This window comes from Rasamsonia byssochlamydoides, assembly GCF_041956645.1.
Source record: "Rasamsonia byssochlamydoides strain NRRL 3658 unplaced genomic scaffold VTN77scaffold_56, whole genome shotgun sequence".
Taxonomy (NCBI): Eukaryota; Fungi; Ascomycota; class Eurotiomycetes; order Eurotiales; family Trichocomaceae; genus Rasamsonia; species Rasamsonia byssochlamydoides.
In genome coordinates this window covers 63677-81612 of record NW_027192439.1, presented here as the reverse complement: position 1 = coordinate 81612, position 17936 = coordinate 63677, and the positions used below count along the sequence as shown (strand labels likewise).

The window sequence follows — 17936 nt, the reverse complement described above, 5'->3', positions numbered from 1 at the left end:
ACGAACCAACAAAACAGGAGGCTGTCCAACACAGCAATGCATGATGAAACAGTACCCCGCAAGGCATAATTAAAGGTTACGTGACTATCACGTGCATATACCATTGAGAAGACCAAGGGACGGAAAAAGATGGTATACAAAAAGGTATACGAATACCAATACAGAGACCGGAGGGAGGACCAAGATGGTATACTGGATGGTATACAGAATGGTATATTGGGGAAGAAACATAAAAGGATGATCAATCTCATGTATTTAGTCTTTCCTTCGATCGCGCTCAATATCAATCGTTTACTGAGATACTTTCTTGGAGGGTCAGTAAGACATCTTACTACTATTGGTATACTTCGGTATAGCTTTAGTAGGCGTTGCCTCTGACCTAGTCGCACTTGTTCTTGTTTATCTTTGGCAGCTAGCCAAGTGACCCCGTTGTTATCAATATTGTTATCGTCGCCTGTTCGGCGTTGACCTGTTCGGTCTACGGTCTGTTCGACCACCGTGAAGAACCTGTTCGGTTCGCTTGATCCTTCCCTGACCACCAATCTGAGTATCTGCGACTACGGTTGGACCCAGCGCGTAACAATTATCATCCATCCATAGTTAAAAGTGCATACATACGTAGACCAAGGCACAGATATAAAATAAAATTATAGGAATGTATGTGTTCCATGCCCGCGCATATATGTACAGTACATACATACACAGTACCAATGGTATAACGGTCCTCATGCCTTCCAAGCATGAGATCCGCGTTGGACTCGCGGTTGGCAGAGCATTGTCTCCGCATAATGGGTACTACTGGGATACTACTCCTACTTAGTTGTTCATTCATACTTTATAGCAATTATGTTGTGTATTCTCTTTTATTTTTGTGGCATTACTTACTTATTTATCTGTTTATTTATAAGTAGCTATATCCCGTCTATACATGAAGACAGTTAGGGCAATTAGTGCCAACTGGACTGGTGGCCAGTGGCCAGCCCATCACTACGGAGTAGACAGGGACCTACCGCGCTTGGCCACTAGGGCTGACAGATCCGTGTACTCTGTACTGTATGATGGAATCAATCAATCAATCAACGTACATACATACACAACTTCCTTCCTAGCCAAAGTGCTGAATTGCTGATCGGGGTCCAGTTTCACACACAGACAACTCACAGTTATGAAGAATTCCCCCAACCAACAATCGTTTCTCCACTATGATCGTATGATACATACTCCGTACAGTACACCAATTGACACGAATCCAGCTCCAGCCCCAGCCCCAGTCCCATCCCATCCATCCTGGCCGGGGTGGGTTGGTTCGTTGACGTGCTGTGTACTCCGTACTCCGTAACTGCTGCCCCGGAAGGAAATTACCTTCCGAGGACAACCCCGGAAGAAGTGGATCGACTAATGGATCTGAGCTCTGGGTATCAGCTATCATTGGTCCATCGTCTAATGCACATACTCGATACAAGCACGGAGCGTGAGATCGGATCAGCAGCACATTACTCCGTATTCAGTCATGTATGTGGATGATTGATCAAGCGAGGATGTGGGAAAGAAAAAAAGATAGCTAGCTAGCTAGATAGATAGCCCCATGAAAAAAAAGGCATCCATTATCTGTTATTTAATTATTACTGTTGCTATTATTCATTTCGTGTCCACTCACCGGGCCCCATTCCACTCATTCATTCATCAATAATGGGTCTCTTTCCGGGGTTCAGTTCTTCCACCTTCTTTTCTGTTTCTCAGTTGCCTGCTCTATAAAGAGTGTTGGTAGGGACGGGGAAGATCATGTCGTCTTTGAATCTCAATCTTCCATCTTCAATCTTCAAGCTTCAGTTCTACCTTCAGCCTTATCTGCAGTAGTATACTACTCTACTCAATACGTGATTGAATCAATTGCACCAGGGTACTACTACCTTGGTTCAGCATTGAGTGGCCGGAGAAGAGAATCACAGACCTGCTGGTCAACATGGCGATCGAGAAATGGAATGGAAAACCTCTGAGTCTGAAGGTGATTGGGACGTGTGCAGGTGCGTTTAACAGAATACTATCTTCCCGTCTTGCTTCTTGCATGCTGACTCCTCGTCAGGCACATCGATGGATGGCCTGGACATTGTGCACATTCACTGGACTCAGGAGAGCCCCGATGCTCCCTTGAAGATGAAGCTGTTGCGGTACGGCGAGGTGCCGTTTGATGGGCCATTGAAGAGTAAGTGCCGACTTTCAAATTCCACCTTGGAATTTACAGCTGATTTGCCTTCAGAACGTGTGATGCGTCTTATCAGAGAAAATAAGACGTCGCCTGAGGAAATTGCCATCGTCAACATGCAGGTAGGAATTTCCTGTCATATGTTTATATTGAAACAGGATATGGCTGCTGACGCAGACTGACTGCAACAGCTTGGAGAGTTCACCGCCGACGCTATCATCCAGTTCGCCGCAGAACAAGGGTTCAACCTCCAAGACGAAGTCGACGTGATCGCCGGCCAGGGCCAGACCATCTGGCATCTGCCCCTCCCCGAGCTGTTCGAGGGCGACCAGATCCGCGCACACCTCGACATGGCCGAAATTTCAGTCATTGCCGCCAAGACGGGTGTCACGACGATTTCGGCCTTTCGTGTGGGAGATGTCGCGCTGGGTCGCCAGGGCTGTCCGCTGTTTGTCGCGTTCGACGGGCTCTGTGCGACCCATCCGACGCTGAATCGCGCGGTGCAGAATATCGGGGGCATCGCTAACATCACCATGCTTCCAGCGGGGGACATCAAGGCGGGATACGATTTCGATACCGGTCCTGGTAATGTCTTTATCGACGCGTAAGCAAAATACAACGGTAATTTGATCGCTTGCACAATTCTGACAATTCTTCAGGGCCGTCCGCTTTTTCACCAACGGCGAAAAACAGTACGACAAGGATGGCGTGATGGGAGCAGCCGGGAAGATCGATCAAGAGATCGTGGACGAAGTCTTGCAAGGGCCGTATTTCCTGCACGACATCCCCAAGACGACAGGTCGCGAAACGTTCGGCGACAACTTCAGCGAAGATCTCTGCAAACGCATGCTAGCCAAAGGAGCAACACCAGAAGACTGCGTCGCGACCATCACCCGTATCACGGCACAGTCGCTGGCCGATGGATACCGACGCTGGGCGCCCAAGGGGGGCCACATCGACGAGATCTACCTCGGCGGAGGCGGCTCATACAACCCGAACATCATCAATTACCTCCGCGAGCAATTCCCCCAGACGAAGATCCAGCTGCTGGACGTGCTGGGGATCCCCTGTGGATCGCGCGAGGCGATGGACTTTGCGTTCAAGGGGCTGGAGTGTATCCTGGGGCGGTCGCTGATCGTGCCGCAGCGCGTCGAGTCGGACCGGGCGGGCATCATCGGGCAGATCCAGCCGGGCAATGGGCCGCATTACCACCGGGTGCTGAAGCATGTGCAGGACTTTTGGGGGAACTGGCCGTTTGAGAAGAGGATGGACCCTGTGGTGAAGATGGAGATAGTCGATGAGCTGAACGTTGCGGGTAAGTTGCTGACAGACGGTAGAAATAGGTAGATATCAATCACATGACGTCGCTGCACATACTGTACAGTAAATGACATTACTCCAGTTCAATATACAGTCATCGATTGATTACATTTCAACCTGATTCTCGCCTTAGAAAAGCTGACAGACAGCAAAGATGAAGGCTAGTTATCGACAGACGAGTAGCTGGTTAACTAAGTAGATGCTGGTCCTCAAGTTTCATTCTTTTTCCATTCTACTCCTAATCAACTTATCACGGCTCGATCAGGCCAGGTAAAGTCAAATCTAATCATTACTAGGTACCTACATACCTACCTACCTCGTATCCTGTCCTATGTAGGTCACAGGAGTTAAACTCCGAGGACCTGTTGCTTGCCTACCTAACTACACAGTCTACCTAATATACTAGATTAATTAATTATCCCTGTACAGTCCTACTCGAGAACACCCACCTTTGACAGCGAATAAATAGATTGATTAAGAAGTATACAATCCACGTGGTGTCGTATATTTACCTGAATGGAGCATGTAGACACACAGTCCATTAGGTACATAGGTGACAGGTAAGCCTTAGTCATGTGCCATGCATGGCAACTAAAGCAGACTTAAGCAGTTCAACCCCGTTTCAACAAGTTTCATTTCTAATTTAATTCCCGTTTCATATCCATATTTTCTTTTTTTTTTTCGGCATTTCCCCTGTTGTAACTAACTACGACCACTAACTACTCCTCCAATCAAGGAAGGAGAAGATCACATTATTACTTATGTAGGTACCTGGTGGTTGGTTGGTTGGTCACCTGGATCAGGTATGTATGCATGTATGTATGGACATGGATGGCAGTTACATTGGTTCAGTCCCAAGTCATGCAGGCGTTTGTTCTAACTATGTACTTAGTAGGTACCTAGGTAGGTGCAGTGACCTGCCAATTTTGGTTTCAGGTTGTGCTACTCTACCTGCAGTAGTGTATGTACTGTACCTGACGGCTAGATGATGATATGGTCACTTTCTACTATTTTTACTCGTTATTCAATTTTTATTATTGAATGAATAATACGAAGTCCATAATAATGAGCGGTGACTCGGTGAGGGGTTGGTTCTGATATACATAATTAGTATAGTAGCACGTGCAGCACTAAGTAAGTAGTAAGTAACATCGGCAGTTCATTTTCGGGATTTGCTTGCTACCTACTAAGTTGTCGTCCTAGGACTAACTGACCATGTGCTGCAAACAAGAAGAAGAGTTGGGCCATTTACTCTGGTAGTCAGGAGGACAATTTATGTGCTGTAAGCCAGTACTTAGGTAGGTATGTCTAAGTCATCGTGGGATGGCTGCATGCCCTAGGTACAGTACCTAGGTAGGTACTGTACTGGAGGTATACCGGAGATATAGCGTTTTCCGGTTTAGACCTATCCATAACTAAATTAACCTTCATTCAAGTCCGATACTACTAATCAAGAAACAAGAAAATGGAAAATGGAAGGAAGTAGGTAATTAGCTGATTCGGTAAACCCCCGAGCAGACACTAACTTAATCGACTAGTTTGCAGAGTTATGGAGACTCACGGTGAGTTAATGGAACGGTGGAACTGAACTTAAACTAAAGTGAAGAACCATCGGATCGCTGAACTAACCCCTCACTATGTCACGAGTACGAATGAATTCGGCATGCATCTAATCTAGGATTAACTAGGATTACTCTGTACAGTAATAATATCGGGTGGGGTATGGAGGATACCGGTAGGTAATGTACGGAGTACCTATAAACCTACCTAGGTAAGTAAGGTAGCAGTACTACACTACTTAGCGAGACTAACTCGAATATACTCCGACAGCACCGAGTTAATCTGTATTTTTGCAAGAAAAAAAAACTCTTCTGAACTTCTATCTTAAATGAAAATATCATGTGGGGTCCATCCTCGTACCATGATCACTTCATATAGACCAACGTGAGTACATGTAATTGCGGCTGGTACGCATGACACCCCTGACCAACATCATTACGGTGTCTTCACCAGATGACAGGATCATCCCGGCAACAGAAGTTGAACAGACCGTTGTTAGATCGATCGGAGGTGGGTCGTGAGGAGTTGGACAGTGACTGTTGGAGACTTGGAGTTGGCCCGTGGGGGCATCAGCCAGACCATTCGACGATATCAATCAAGGTCGTAGCTAGCTGCAACCCAATCAATTCGCAACTCGCCAATCACACTCTTGCATCTCGATACGTTCGTGATGCTTGTCACCCACACAGGTCATCTGGCATATGATCCATGCAAGGGACGAACTAGTATCCAACACCTACAATGAAACGAAACAAGAATGCATGGCATTGCATTCAGCACCCCTCACTTTTAGTATCGCCGCCCTCGATGTAACCTAATTTGGTCTCGGATGTTTATCGACTCCGATCCTCCTGGTTGTTGCTTGGGGGGATGGCTGGGTCGAAAACTATATAACATAGGAATATGGACTCCCCATGAACGATGGGACTGAGGAGGATTTCAGAGCGTTGAGATTAGTCCTGCTGGACTCCGTCGGGTTCTATTCATCCTGTACGCTGTCGTTGTGACAGACATGTTCAAATCAACTGTCCGGGCCATCGCCGCCCTCGGACTGACCTCGTCAGTCTTTGCTGCTCCTATCGAACTGGGCCGTCGAGGTAAGGGGCATGAAAACTCCCTGTATGGCATCTCATCTGGCAGCATATCTACTGACATCCTCAGATGTTTCGGAGCAGCTCTTCAACCAGTTCAATCTCTTCGAGCAGTATTCCGCGGCTGCGTACTGTCCAGCCAACTTTGAGTCCGCTTCCGGCGCGGCAATTTCTTGTTCCACAGGCAATTGCCCGCTCGTCCAACAGGCTGGCGCAACCACCCTGTATGCATTCAACAAGTGAGTGTCATGGAAAGGCTTGTTGGTACACCGTACGGGTATGTTGACTGTCATCAGCATCGGCTCTGGCGATGTGACGGGTTTTCTTGCTGTCGATCCGACCAACCGACTCATCGTCTTGTCGTTCCGGGGGTCAGAGAGTCTCGAGAACTGGATCACTAATCTCAGCGCCGACCTGGTCGATGCCTCTGCAATCTGTTCCGGGTGTGAAGCCCATGACGGATTCTATTCGTCTTGGCAATCAGTTGCCAGCACTCTGACCTCCCAAATCTCGTCGGCCCTCTCGGCATATCCAAACTACAAGCTGGTCTTCACCGGCCACAGTCTCGGAGCCGCCTTAGCTACACTTGGAGCTGTCTCTCTCAGGGAGAGTGGATACAATATCGACCTCGTAAGTTCCTGGCATTGCCATCATGGAAAGAGACTCACAGTTAACTGTAGTACAACTTTGGCTGTCCCCGGGTCGGCAACACTGCGCTCGCAGACTTTATTACCAACCAAACCGGTGGCACAAATTACCGGGTAACGCATTACGAGGACCCTGTCCCCAAGCTGCCTCCCAGGAGTTTTGGATACAGCCAACCTAGCCCGGAATACTGGATCACGTCGGGAAACAATGTGACTGTGACTTCGTCCGACATCGATGTCGTCGTGGGTGTCGACTCGACTGCAGGCAACGACGGGACGCCTGATGGCCTTGACACTGCTGCCCATAGGTGGTATTTTGGACCTACTACCGAATGTTCGTCGTCATGAGCATGAAGTAGCGGCTGCGCCGTTTGCATATATATAGTATTATGACAAAAAAATAAAGTTAGGAATCTCATTGAAAATGGTTCGTTTCGTAGCTCTGAAACAAAAAGGTGGTTTCCGGTCGACGACTGATCAGCGCGGGTAGCGCGGGTGACTCCATCGGCAGGGCTTATACCTGAGTGATCTGTCAGCTGATAAACAGTTATGATAGAGCTGAACGTACCAGATGAAAAGGGCATCAAAGTGAAATGAGTATCAAGCGAGTGATAGAAGTGTCGGAGAAATACCTCGTAGATCTACCTAGGTAGGTACTTACTGTATCTAACGGGAATGATGGATGCTACCTATGACGCGAAGGGGCCCACTAGGCTTGGCAGGCGCGCACCTAGTTACCTAGGTAGGTAGCTAACCACTATTCCGGGCATAAGGCACGTAAGCTCATAGGCACTTGTTTTGAGGACAGCTATGTGTTTCTTGGCCAACTTCACTGATCTAATACTGCAATGCTTTACATACACTGCTGTCAGTGTAATAATATGTTTCCTCCTCAGTACAAGTGATTGGAGATCTTTCGCGCATGTCACGACACATTCCTTGCCGCCAGATTGCATTTTTCTTCCCCATCCAGTCTCCGAATGATTGAAATAGCTGACTTTGGCCCCCTCTTTTTCGCGTCTGGTATCGGAAAAAGAGAGTAAACCTTGGCGTCCCGGTCGTTGCCCTTCCATGCAACCATGTTCTTCGCTTCGTCTACGCCGGGACGTCGTCTTTACCGTCGAGCGAGACCGATTATTCTCGCGACGTTGATCTTGTATGGAATATACTGGTTCGTGATACGCCAACCTGTCGATGGTCATGGCTGGGCGCCCAAGGGCAGCAAGACTGGCCAGCAGGTTACACCACAGCCCTCCATTCCTCTGCCCCCGCTGGAAATCCAGAAAGATCTGGTAGTAGCCAGTATGACAACAGACAATACGTCGTGGCTGTACGAGTTCTTCCCAGATTGGCACAAGAGTATCTACGTGGTAGATGATAAAAATGCCCAATTGACCGTCGAGAAGAACAAGGGGAGGGAATCAATGGTCTATCTGACGTATGTCTGGCGTGCAAACAATACGAGCAAGCAAGATCTAATGATGGATTACAGCTATATCATTGACAACTACGACCACTTACCGGAGTACATGCTCTTTATCCACTCGCAGCGCTACCAATGGCACAACGACGATCCGTACTACGACGGCAGACCGATGATCGAGAGTTTTCAGATCCCGTACCTCGAAGAACAAGGCTATGTCAACTTGCGTTGTGCCTGGGTCCTTGGCTGCCCTGAGGAAATCCACCCCTTCACGGATATTCACCGAGAGGACGTCCACGCGGGCGAATACTTTAAAACCGGCTTCATGCACCTGTTTCCCGGCGTGAAAGTCCCCGAGGCGGTGGGCGTGTCGTGCTGCGCGCAGTTTGGCGTGACGAAATGGAAGGTGCATGAACGGCCCAAAAGCGAGTACGAGCGGTACAGGAAGTGGCTGCTGGAAACGCCGCTGGAAGACGATCTGAGTGGCAGAATCATGGAATATTCATGGCATAGTAAGTCAATCACCCGATACCTTTTTTATTCGCAGCGTTAAGCTGGTGAGTAGTGATCTTCGGAATGGAACCGATCCACTGTCCTGCGGCATCTGAGTGCTATTGCAAAGTCTTTGGCTTGTGTGACCTCACCTGCAACGATGTCGAAAGCTGCGAGGGACGATATGTACTGCCGCCGTTTTCGACTTTGCCGGAAGGATGGCCGTATGTAGGATGGAAGGGGCAGCCCCAGGACCCGAGTAAGGGTGGGCTGCCAGAAACGTGAGAAACAAGCTTTCCCTAGCTATCATTCATCCATTGGATCGACGACGACGACGATAACAACAGCAACAACAACAACAACAACACAAAAAACAACAACGAGTCCTCTTGGCTAGGATCTGGCAGTGCGATTCACTTACAGCATCCAGTGGCAGAACTAGAATCGCCAGCCCTATACACTACCCGATAGTCCTGAATGTTGGCCAGCTATGGTTTGAATAGATATCTACGCTTGGAATATGGCAGAGTCTTCTCCCAAGACAATTGTCTGAAAGAGTACATTTCTAGCCAGAAAGACATCTGTTAGTCCAAGCGAAGCAGCAACAGAGCTTACTGCATGGTTTCAATTCAGCTATGTGCACTGGATGCATTTGCTGACTAGGAGGAACACAGGCCCATTCAGTCCGGTTTTTTACATGATACCACTATAGAATAGATAGATGCATGCTGGCGCAAGCCTGATAGAGTAATTTTACAGTCACGGAGCGATTGAAAGATATTTTTCTGTAGGACTAGCGAATGTTATGGTGATAGCTTACCTAAGCTAGCCGAGGTTCCTTCAGTTCAGTTTGCGTGGTTTGATTCGATGACGTTAGCTAGTACATAACACAATTCACTCAACTCACGTGCTGATTTGCTGTACTGATTGATTGTTTCCAGTCGCAAGAATAACAACAATAACAACAATAATAGACCAATGAGTGAATCTCAGATGATCTGAACAGTGATGATAGGTACCGTATCTCCTAGTGATCCTTCTGGGTACTTTGTTGATTTCCCAAAGGGTCCTTACTCGGGACTCGGTCCTGTCCCCTCACTATCTATCACTATCAGCGCCGACCTACGGAGTACATACATACACGCTGCTCCCAACGGGCCATTCTGCCCTTACTCAATCCCTTACTCAATCCCATCTGAGATCCGATCAAAATCAAAATATCCTCTCGCTCTGCATTGTCACAATCAACATGCTCATCATCGGTCTCACCGGCTCCATCGCCACCGGCAAATCGACCGTCTCGGCACTGCTCTCGTCCCCGCCATACAACCTCCCCGTCATCGACGCGGATCTCCTCGCGCGCAAGGTCGTCGAGCCCGGCACGCCGGGCTACCGGGCCATTGTCAATTACTTTGGACCGAGCACACCGGATCTGCTTCTGCCGGCGGCGGCTGGTTCAGATGCTGATGCGCAACAACTACGACCGCTGAACCGCGCAGCGCTGGGCCGACGCGTCTTCGGCGACAGCGACGAGCGCAAGCGCGACCGGATGGTCCTCAACAAGATCGTGCACCCGGCCGTGCGATGGGAGGTGTACAAAGCCCTGGCTTATCACTACCTGCGCGGCCAGTGGGCGGTGGTCCTGGACGTGCCGCTGCTGTTCGAGAGCGGGATGGACCTGATCTGCGGGACGGTGGTGGTGGTGGGCGTGAGGGACCCCGCGGTGCAGATGCAGCGACTGCGCGCGCGCGACCCTCATCTTTCTGCTGAAGACGCCGAAAACCGCGTCCGCAGCCAGGGCGATATCCGGGAGAAGGTGGCGAAGGCGCTGTTCCGGAATGGTGGTCAGCAGGACAAGGGCGCCCGGGGCGTGGTCATCTGGAATGACGGCGACAAGGCTGATCTGGCGAGGGAGTTGGACAAGGCGATACACACCATCCAGCAGTATAGTCCGCGGTGGTGGTCGTGGTTGTTACTTCTCGCTCCGCCATTTGGTGTTGCTGCGGCGGTGTGGAATATGGCAGTGAATTTCTTTCTTCAGATGAGGTGGGATCAGAAGATGAAACGGGAGAAAGCGAGGATATAAATGAAGTCGAAGTGCTTTTATTTTACCCCTGTAAATAGATGTGATTTGTCTTCTTCGGTAATATATGAGGTGGACAATGGTCCATTATATAATCATTACAGTACTAGACCTTCTTCGAGAAGATACAGCATAACTATATCGATAAAACTTTTCCTGGATGAAGACACCAAGCAGCCGCAGGAGATGCTAGCGGGTTCATATCCTACAACTATCTGCACACGGATTCTTCTATCATAGCGTAGATATCCACAGCGCCCAATTGTGTTGTTGACCTTGATCGCGTTTGGTCGTTGGCTCTTAATAACCAGAAAGTGTTGCAGATTCGGCCAAAAAGAGGTGCCATGACACCAGCTTCTTGGTGAATCTGGGCTAGGTACTCTGTGGCCCGCCAACAAAAAGGTATTTCTGAGCTACGTCGAGCAATAACATGTCATCATATGCGAGACCACTCCTGTTGACTATTTCACAGTCGCACATGGGAATAATTCTGGCACTCCAGGCACTTGTTTGGATCAGATGCACAAATAACGATTTCGCTCGAAAGCCAATGTCATTGGAGATCGGAGGAGTGTCGTGTTTCTGTAGAGTCTGGGTCAGCAACGCATAACAGTGACACACATCGTATTACGATGCTGCATGTCCGAATCCATATCTTGTATCCATTCGACTCTCATTCTAGTGGATTTCTTGTTCAAGGACACTGTCTTGGAATATCAGCGCTATGGCATCGTCGACCCCACTTGTATGTACTTGTACTGTATGTACTCCATCAACCGCACTGGTGTACTGGGTAGGTCATCGGGAAAACGTGCAGTGACAACAAGACTTGTATATCAACTGTAATATCATCGCATCGAGACTCCTGTTTGACGTTGTGCGCTCGAGGACAGTGAAGAAGTTGTTGCAGTTGCAGCAGGTGGAGTTCCGGGCACTTCGGACTGAGAAATACGCTAGACCAATGGCATGAATGGACCACCGCAGAGAAGAAAGAACATTCATTATGCGATAATTTCATCTTCCCGATATTGTTGAGCAGCATAATAATGAGAATGACCGCATGACATAAGTGCATGCCTGAGTGAATTGGTGCTATTGTTCCTAACAATTGTGGGTCGCCTGGGTATTGACCTCCAATCCAAAGGGGGTAAAAATCGTCTCGTCTCGTCTCGTCTCGTCTCGTCACCCAGACAGGCAAGTCCATCTGCCGCCTTTCTTTCTATATCCCAGCCTCCTCGTCTGACTGTACTTTACTCTCCGTGTTTGATTGCAATTTCTTCTTTTCACACTTTTCTCATCTTTTCATCAGACTCAGGAAATTGAAATGTCGAAAGATTCGACCGATGAAGACGATCGATCCATTGAGCCATAGCTGAAAAACTACCTACATCTACATACAAAGGGACCCACTATGAAGCTCGACGTTTGATATCGCTGCTTCGCTGGGGAATGGACCTGTCTCTCTTTTCATCTTTCTGAGGAACATCATAGAGCTTCGGATCAAGCTGGCTTGAACCTGCTGAACCTGCTTTGGCTTGTCTTATTTTTCTCGTGACTCAGCATAGTTGATCTATGCATGCATACGAAGCCTCGCCGGCAGGCATGGAGGCGACTTCATCTCTTGGAACTGAAGGCTTGCACAAGCCATCTGATGATCAAAATCAAAATCAGCTGGCAACGTCGTTGACGGATGGAAAGATAGATGCCAATGGGCACCCTCCGTCTGATTCTCTCTTGTTGAATGATCACGCCGATACGGATTCTGAAATGCCACCTGCAAAACGCCGCCGCAGTTCCCGACTAGGTGACTCTGTTGATCAGAATGGCCTGAACGGAGAGGCGGTGGAGAATTCTTTACTCAAACAGACGATGAAGGATGGCATCGAAGGTGCTTCGCAGAGCACAGGTCGCCTGTCTCGCGACTTAGAGTCTGATACCAATCACACTACCCCAGCGACGTCTGCGTCATTGATCTCTCCTCTTCCGCAAGAAGAAAAGTCCGCGTCGCCGTCGACAGTCCTGATCGCGGATCTGGAATCTACTCTTACCCCGCCACCGAAGCCGGTGACTGTTTCTTCTGACTTTGAGAAATACAAGCCGCGTTCATCGATTCCTGCAGGCCTTCCGGCGCCCGTTTACGCCCAGCAGTGTATCACGGCTGCATACGCGTCCCGCCTCAATCCGTACGCCTTGCACAAAGACGAGCAGGCAGCCTTGCAGGATCAGCTGTGCCACCTGCATGTCACAGTCTATCTGAACATCCGCAATGGAATCCTTCGCCTGTGGACGCGCAACCCCATGGTCAGCGTGACAAAGGAAGAAGCACTCGGTTGCGCGAAGGATTACCGCTGGATGAACCTTGCCGCTTTCGCTTACGAATGGCTTGTTCGAAACGGCTACATCAACTTCGGCTGTGTGGAGATTCCCAAAGCGGTGATTCCAGCTAAGCGTGGACGTCGCAAAGACGGACCAGTTATTGTGGTGATTGGAGCCGGCATGGCAGGCCTGGGGTGTGCCAGGCAGCTAGAAGGCCTGTTCCACCACTATCGCGACAATACCACCTCTCCCCGGGTCATCGTACTCGAAGGCAGACGCCGGATTGGAGGTCGAATCTACTCGCATCCGTTGAATAGTCATAAGACTACAGCTCTACCTAAGGGTCTGAGGCCTACCGCTGAGATGGGCGCTCAGATCATCGTGGGTTTCGACCATGGCAATCCCTTGGATCCAATTATCCGGGCGCAGTTGGCCCTCCGCTACCACTTACTCCGCGACATTTCGACCATTTACGATATCGACGGATCCGCAGTCGACGAAATGCATGATGCGATGGATGAAAGACTCTACAACGATGTGCTCGACCGCTCCGGCCTTTACCGTCACAAGGCAGTCATCAACCCCACCGCCGAAGGCGACCGCAGATTGATCGATGCGGGCCGTGACCTGTCCACGGACGATGGCGTCACGGTGAGACAGTACGAAGAAGCGCGTGCCGCAGGTACAATCGGACTGCTCTTCCCAGCGACTCGTCTCCGTCGTGGCATCGGTCACAAGACTGCACGTATCCCGCCATCAAATCCTACGCAGGGACCAGAGGCCGGATCTGTAGAGGAACGACCGGCCGCACTGGAATGCCAGAGCATGGGGTGGAAACTGCGGGATGGCGTCTCTGTCCAGGACACGATCAACCTGGATCACGTTGCCAAAGCGACTCCCCAGCAGAATCTAGGCGCTGTCATGGATGAAGGCGTCAGACAGTATCAGCGCATGCTCCCGTTGACTCCGAAGGATCTGCGGCTGTTGAACTGGCATTTTGCGAATCTGGAGTACGCCAACGCGGCGAATGTCGGCAAGCTCAGTCTCTCGGGATGGGACCAAGACATGGGTAATGAATTCGAAGGCGAGCACGGTCAGGTGATCGGGGGCTACCAACAGGTGCCTCGCGGGTTGTGGAGCTTCCCGACAAAGCTCGACGTGCGCACAAACAAAGTCGTTACGAAGATCGCCTACAACGCTACTGGGTCGTCAAACCAGAAGACGGTCGTCTACTGTGAAGATGGCGAGACGATCGCGGCGGATCGGGTGGTCTTTACCGGCTCCCTGGGCACGTTGAAGCATCGAACCGTGGAGTTCGTTCCTCCTCTGCCGGAGTGGAAGACGGCTGCGATCGATCGGCTCGGGTTTGGCGTCATGAACAAGGTGGTCCTGGTTTTCGACAAGCCCTTTTGGGACGTTGACCGGGATATGTTTGGACTGTTGCGCGAGCCCACCAACCCTGACAGCCTCGTGCAGGAGGACTACGCGGCCAACCGGGGGCGGTTCTACTTATTCTGGAACTGCATCAAAACCAGCGGCTTGCCCGTGCTGATTGCATTGATGGCGGGGGACGCGGCTCACCAGGCAGAGACGATGAAGGATGCCGAGATCATCGCTGAGGTGACGTCTCAGCTGCGGAACATCTTCAAGAACGTGTCGGTGCCCGATCCGCTGGAGACGATCATCACGCGCTGGGAATCAGACCGGTTCACGCGGGGGAGCTACTCCTTCGTCGCGGCGGAAGCACTGCCAGGAGACTATGACCTTGTCGCGAAGCCCGTTGGCAACCTCCACTTTGCGGGAGAGGCTACTTGCGGCACTCATCCTGCAACAGTCCACGGCGCATATCTGTCCGGTCTACGCGCGGCGGCTGAAATCATCGAATCGATCATGGGGCCGATTCCGGTACCAACACCGCTCGTGCCTGGCAAGGGAAACAACACGTCGACATCCAGTCCACGGAAGAGAAAAGACCCTCAGTCCAGTGTCTCCGCCGCCGCGCCATCTTCGAACGACAACAACACTCATCCAACACAACCAAACGATCCATCATCAGATACCTCTCTCCGCCAAGCCTACGAGCAAGCAATGCTAGAAGCCATCAACGCCGAACTCGGCCCGCCCGAACCCCGCCCGGCCAAGATCGCCCTGAACCCATTCCTCTTCTTCCAGAAAGATTACTGGCAGCGCGCGCGCGAGCAATGCGACGAAGCCAAACGAGCCGCGACGAAAAACCCAAACGCGAGAGCCGCGCGCGACGAGATCCGCCACGCGCTGGGCCAGATGTGGCGCGAGGCTGGCGAGGACATCAAGCGGCCGTACCTGGACCAGATGGCGGTAAATCGGCAGACGAACACGGAGATGCTGGAGCGGTGGAAGGAGCGGATGGACGAGTGGGAGCGCAGGAAAGAAGAGGCGAAGGAGAGGTGGATGGCGGCGAATCCGTTTGAGGTGTGGAAGGCGGAGCAGGAAGCTGCTACCAGCAGCAACACTGCCACCAAATAAATGACGGAGACGATCCATCAACTCTCATTCACTTCACGGGGTTGGAACGTTGAAATCGAACGTTCAATTGAATTGCTGCAATGAGCATTTGGGGCGATTCTTCTTCTTTGATTTTCCGATTATCATTATCATGTACTATACGTTAGCTTTAGCTCTAAGACATCTATGTCTAAGCAGCTAGTTAAGTGGTTGGCGTCGGTCTCTCCTGTCTGTCCAAGATTCTAAGATTCTAAGTATTCTATTTTTCTATTTTATTTTGGCCATGTATGATGTGATAATTGCCGTGTGTGGTGTTAAGAGGTAATAACCAGAACAAGCAAGCAAACGACGAGACGAGACAAAGATTACGAGATGACAAAAATCGGAATAGAACACGGAGTTGTTCATGAATCTTGAACATGAACATGAACCAAAAAAAGAAAACAGGTTAAAGATCAAGGTCAAAGGTCAAGGTCAAGGCCAACTAGAGCGAGTAAATGTATATGTAACTTAACTAACCGTCATGTTCGTCTAGATAGAAAGGATGATCTAGAAAGGATGATCTAGAAAGGATGATCTAGAAAGGATGATCTAGAAAGGATGATCTATATGATGGATCTATGGATGGTGATCATGATGGTCTTGATGACCATGATTATGACAAGAAACTGCCTGGACGGCAGAAGAAACTGGGCAACTGGCGACAATTTACAGCAGCGGATTCGACTTGTACTCCGGCGCAGCGCTCTTGTCATCCTTCTTCGGCTCCGTGCTTCCCACCGCAGCCGGCGCGATGGTAGAACCGTCGGCTGTAGTCACTGCGGGGGTTTCCTCCTCTGCTTCCTCGGCTTCGGCCAGATACTTTTCGGCTTCGAGGGCGGCGATACAGCCAGACCCTAGAGAAACCAGTGTCAGCAGTCCTGACTGTGGGAAGGTGGTGTTTTCTAATGGGTTCACTTACCAGCACTGGTGATGGCCTGTCTGTACCGCTTATCCTGAACGTCTCCCGCCGCAAACACACCCGGCACGCTGGTGTAGCTGGTTCCCGGCTTCGTGATGATGTATCCGTCACTGTCCAAGTCGACCTGGCCCTTGACCAGGTTCGTCGCCGGGTCGTGGCCGACAGCATAGAAAAGACCATTGGCTTCCACGACCTCCTCCTTCCCGGTAATGACATCCTTCACTTTCAGATGCGTCATCAGCCCGTTCGGCTTGTCTTCGCCCAGCACTTCAACCGCAACAGTGTTGAAGCGGACGGTCACCTTCGGGTTGGACAGCAACCGCTTGGCCATGGTTTTGCTCGCGCGCAGCTTGTCTCTGCGGACTAGCACCGTGACATGGCTGCCGTACTTGGTCAGGAACAGGGCCTCTTCGGCCGCCGAATCACCACCTCCGATGACGTAGAGGGGCTTGTTGCGGAAGATGGGCACCGCTCCGTCGCAGACAGCGCACGCACTGATTCCGTTCTGCCAATACTTCTGCTCTCCCGCGAGGTTGAGACGGCGGGCGTTGGCACCGGTAGCGATAATGACGGCATCCGCCGTGTGGGCAGGCTCATCCTCAGGGCCATCCGACCACTCCTTCCACAGCTTGAACGGGCGCTGGGAGAAGTCGACCCGTGTGATAGTCTCCGTGATGATCTCGGTTCCGAAGCGCTCAGATTGCTTGCGCATGTTCTCCATCAGTTCGGAACCACCAATGCCGTTTGGGAAGCCGGGGAAATTCTCGATATCGGTGGTGGTGGTCAGCTGCCCGCCCGCGGCGGTGCCGTTGGCCAGCATGCCCTCATAGAGCACCGGTTTCAATTCCGCGCGGGACAGATATATAGCAGCGGTGTGGGCGGCAGGGCCGGACCCGATAACTGAAGGGTAGTTAGCAAACCAGATCATTTTACCAGTCTCAGAAGTGTCGTCCGACGTACTGACTACTCTGGCGTGTGCCACCATCCTTTTAGACGTCACGCCCGAATTGACGCGCCCTGGCGTCGCGGAGAGGGGAGAAAGGGCCGCGGAGGAAGGCGAAGTGTTCTGCTGCAGGGAGGAGGCGGCCGCAGCAGATAATCCCAGAGAGGAGCGGAAAGAGAGAGGAAAGCGACGAAAGGCTGAGGAAAACACGGTGGCGGTTTTATCTGAAGGCTGGTGGGGTATGAGAAGGGTAAGGAGGTGTGAGGGGTGATCCGTAGATAGGAGGGGAAATCTATTCCGAGATGCAACGCAAGCAGTCAAAGGTCAAGAAGGGCTGTTGCGTAGAGACAAAAAGTCCAAAGTCGATCCAGGGACACAAGTTCACAACATGGGAGAGAGATAAGTATAAGTTA

The 17936-nt window shown here is 50.7% G+C and overlaps 6 protein-coding genes across 6 annotated transcripts; 5 read left to right on the top strand and 1 right to left on the bottom strand.

Moving 5' to 3' along the window:
• Positions 1-1963: 1963 nt before the first annotated feature.
• On the top strand, positions 1964-3550 carry VTN77DRAFT_7039 (uncharacterized protein; the record flags this gene model as incomplete). Its single annotated transcript, XM_069423384.1, has 5 exons — positions 1964-2024; positions 2084-2203; positions 2258-2325; positions 2395-2807; positions 2863-3550. The coding sequence occupies 5 exons, from the start codon at positions 1964-1966 to the stop codon at positions 3548-3550; spliced, it is 1350 nt and encodes a 449-aa protein (XP_069275669.1).
• Positions 3551-6095: 2545 nt separating this feature from the next.
• Positions 6096-7169, top strand: VTN77DRAFT_7038 (uncharacterized protein; the record flags this gene model as incomplete). Its single annotated transcript, XM_069423383.1, has 4 exons — positions 6096-6180; positions 6245-6413; positions 6471-6804; positions 6855-7169. 4 exons carry the CDS (start codon positions 6096-6098, stop codon positions 7167-7169), a joined length of 903 nt encoding a protein of 300 aa, XP_069275668.1.
• A 731-nt stretch (positions 7170-7900) lies between these two features.
• On the top strand, positions 7901-9021 carry VTN77DRAFT_7037 (uncharacterized protein; the record flags this gene model as incomplete). The annotated part of the gene is made up of 3 exons (XM_069423382.1): positions 7901-8259; positions 8314-8756; positions 8810-9021. 3 exons carry the CDS (start codon positions 7901-7903, stop codon positions 9019-9021), a joined length of 1014 nt encoding a protein of 337 aa, XP_069275667.1.
• A 964-nt stretch (positions 9022-9985) lies between these two features.
• On the top strand, positions 9986-10822 carry VTN77DRAFT_7036 (uncharacterized protein; the record flags this gene model as incomplete). Its single annotated transcript, XM_069423381.1, has 1 exon — positions 9986-10822. One exon carries the CDS (start codon positions 9986-9988, stop codon positions 10820-10822), a length of 837 nt encoding a protein of 278 aa, XP_069275666.1.
• Positions 10823-12421: 1599 nt separating this feature from the next.
• VTN77DRAFT_7035 (uncharacterized protein) lies at positions 12422-15640 on the top strand (the record flags this gene model as incomplete). The annotated part of the gene is made up of 1 exon (XM_069423380.1): positions 12422-15640. One exon carries the CDS (start codon positions 12422-12424, stop codon positions 15638-15640), a length of 3219 nt encoding a protein of 1072 aa, XP_069275665.1.
• Positions 15641-16327: 687 nt separating this feature from the next.
• VTN77DRAFT_7034 (uncharacterized protein) lies at positions 16328-17565 on the bottom strand (the record flags this gene model as incomplete). Its single annotated transcript, XM_069423379.1, has 3 exons — positions 16328-16515; positions 16581-17480; positions 17541-17565. The coding sequence occupies 3 exons, from the start codon at positions 17563-17565 to the stop codon at positions 16328-16330; spliced, it is 1113 nt and encodes a 370-aa protein (XP_069275664.1).
• Between the last annotated feature and the right edge of the window lie 371 nt (positions 17566-17936).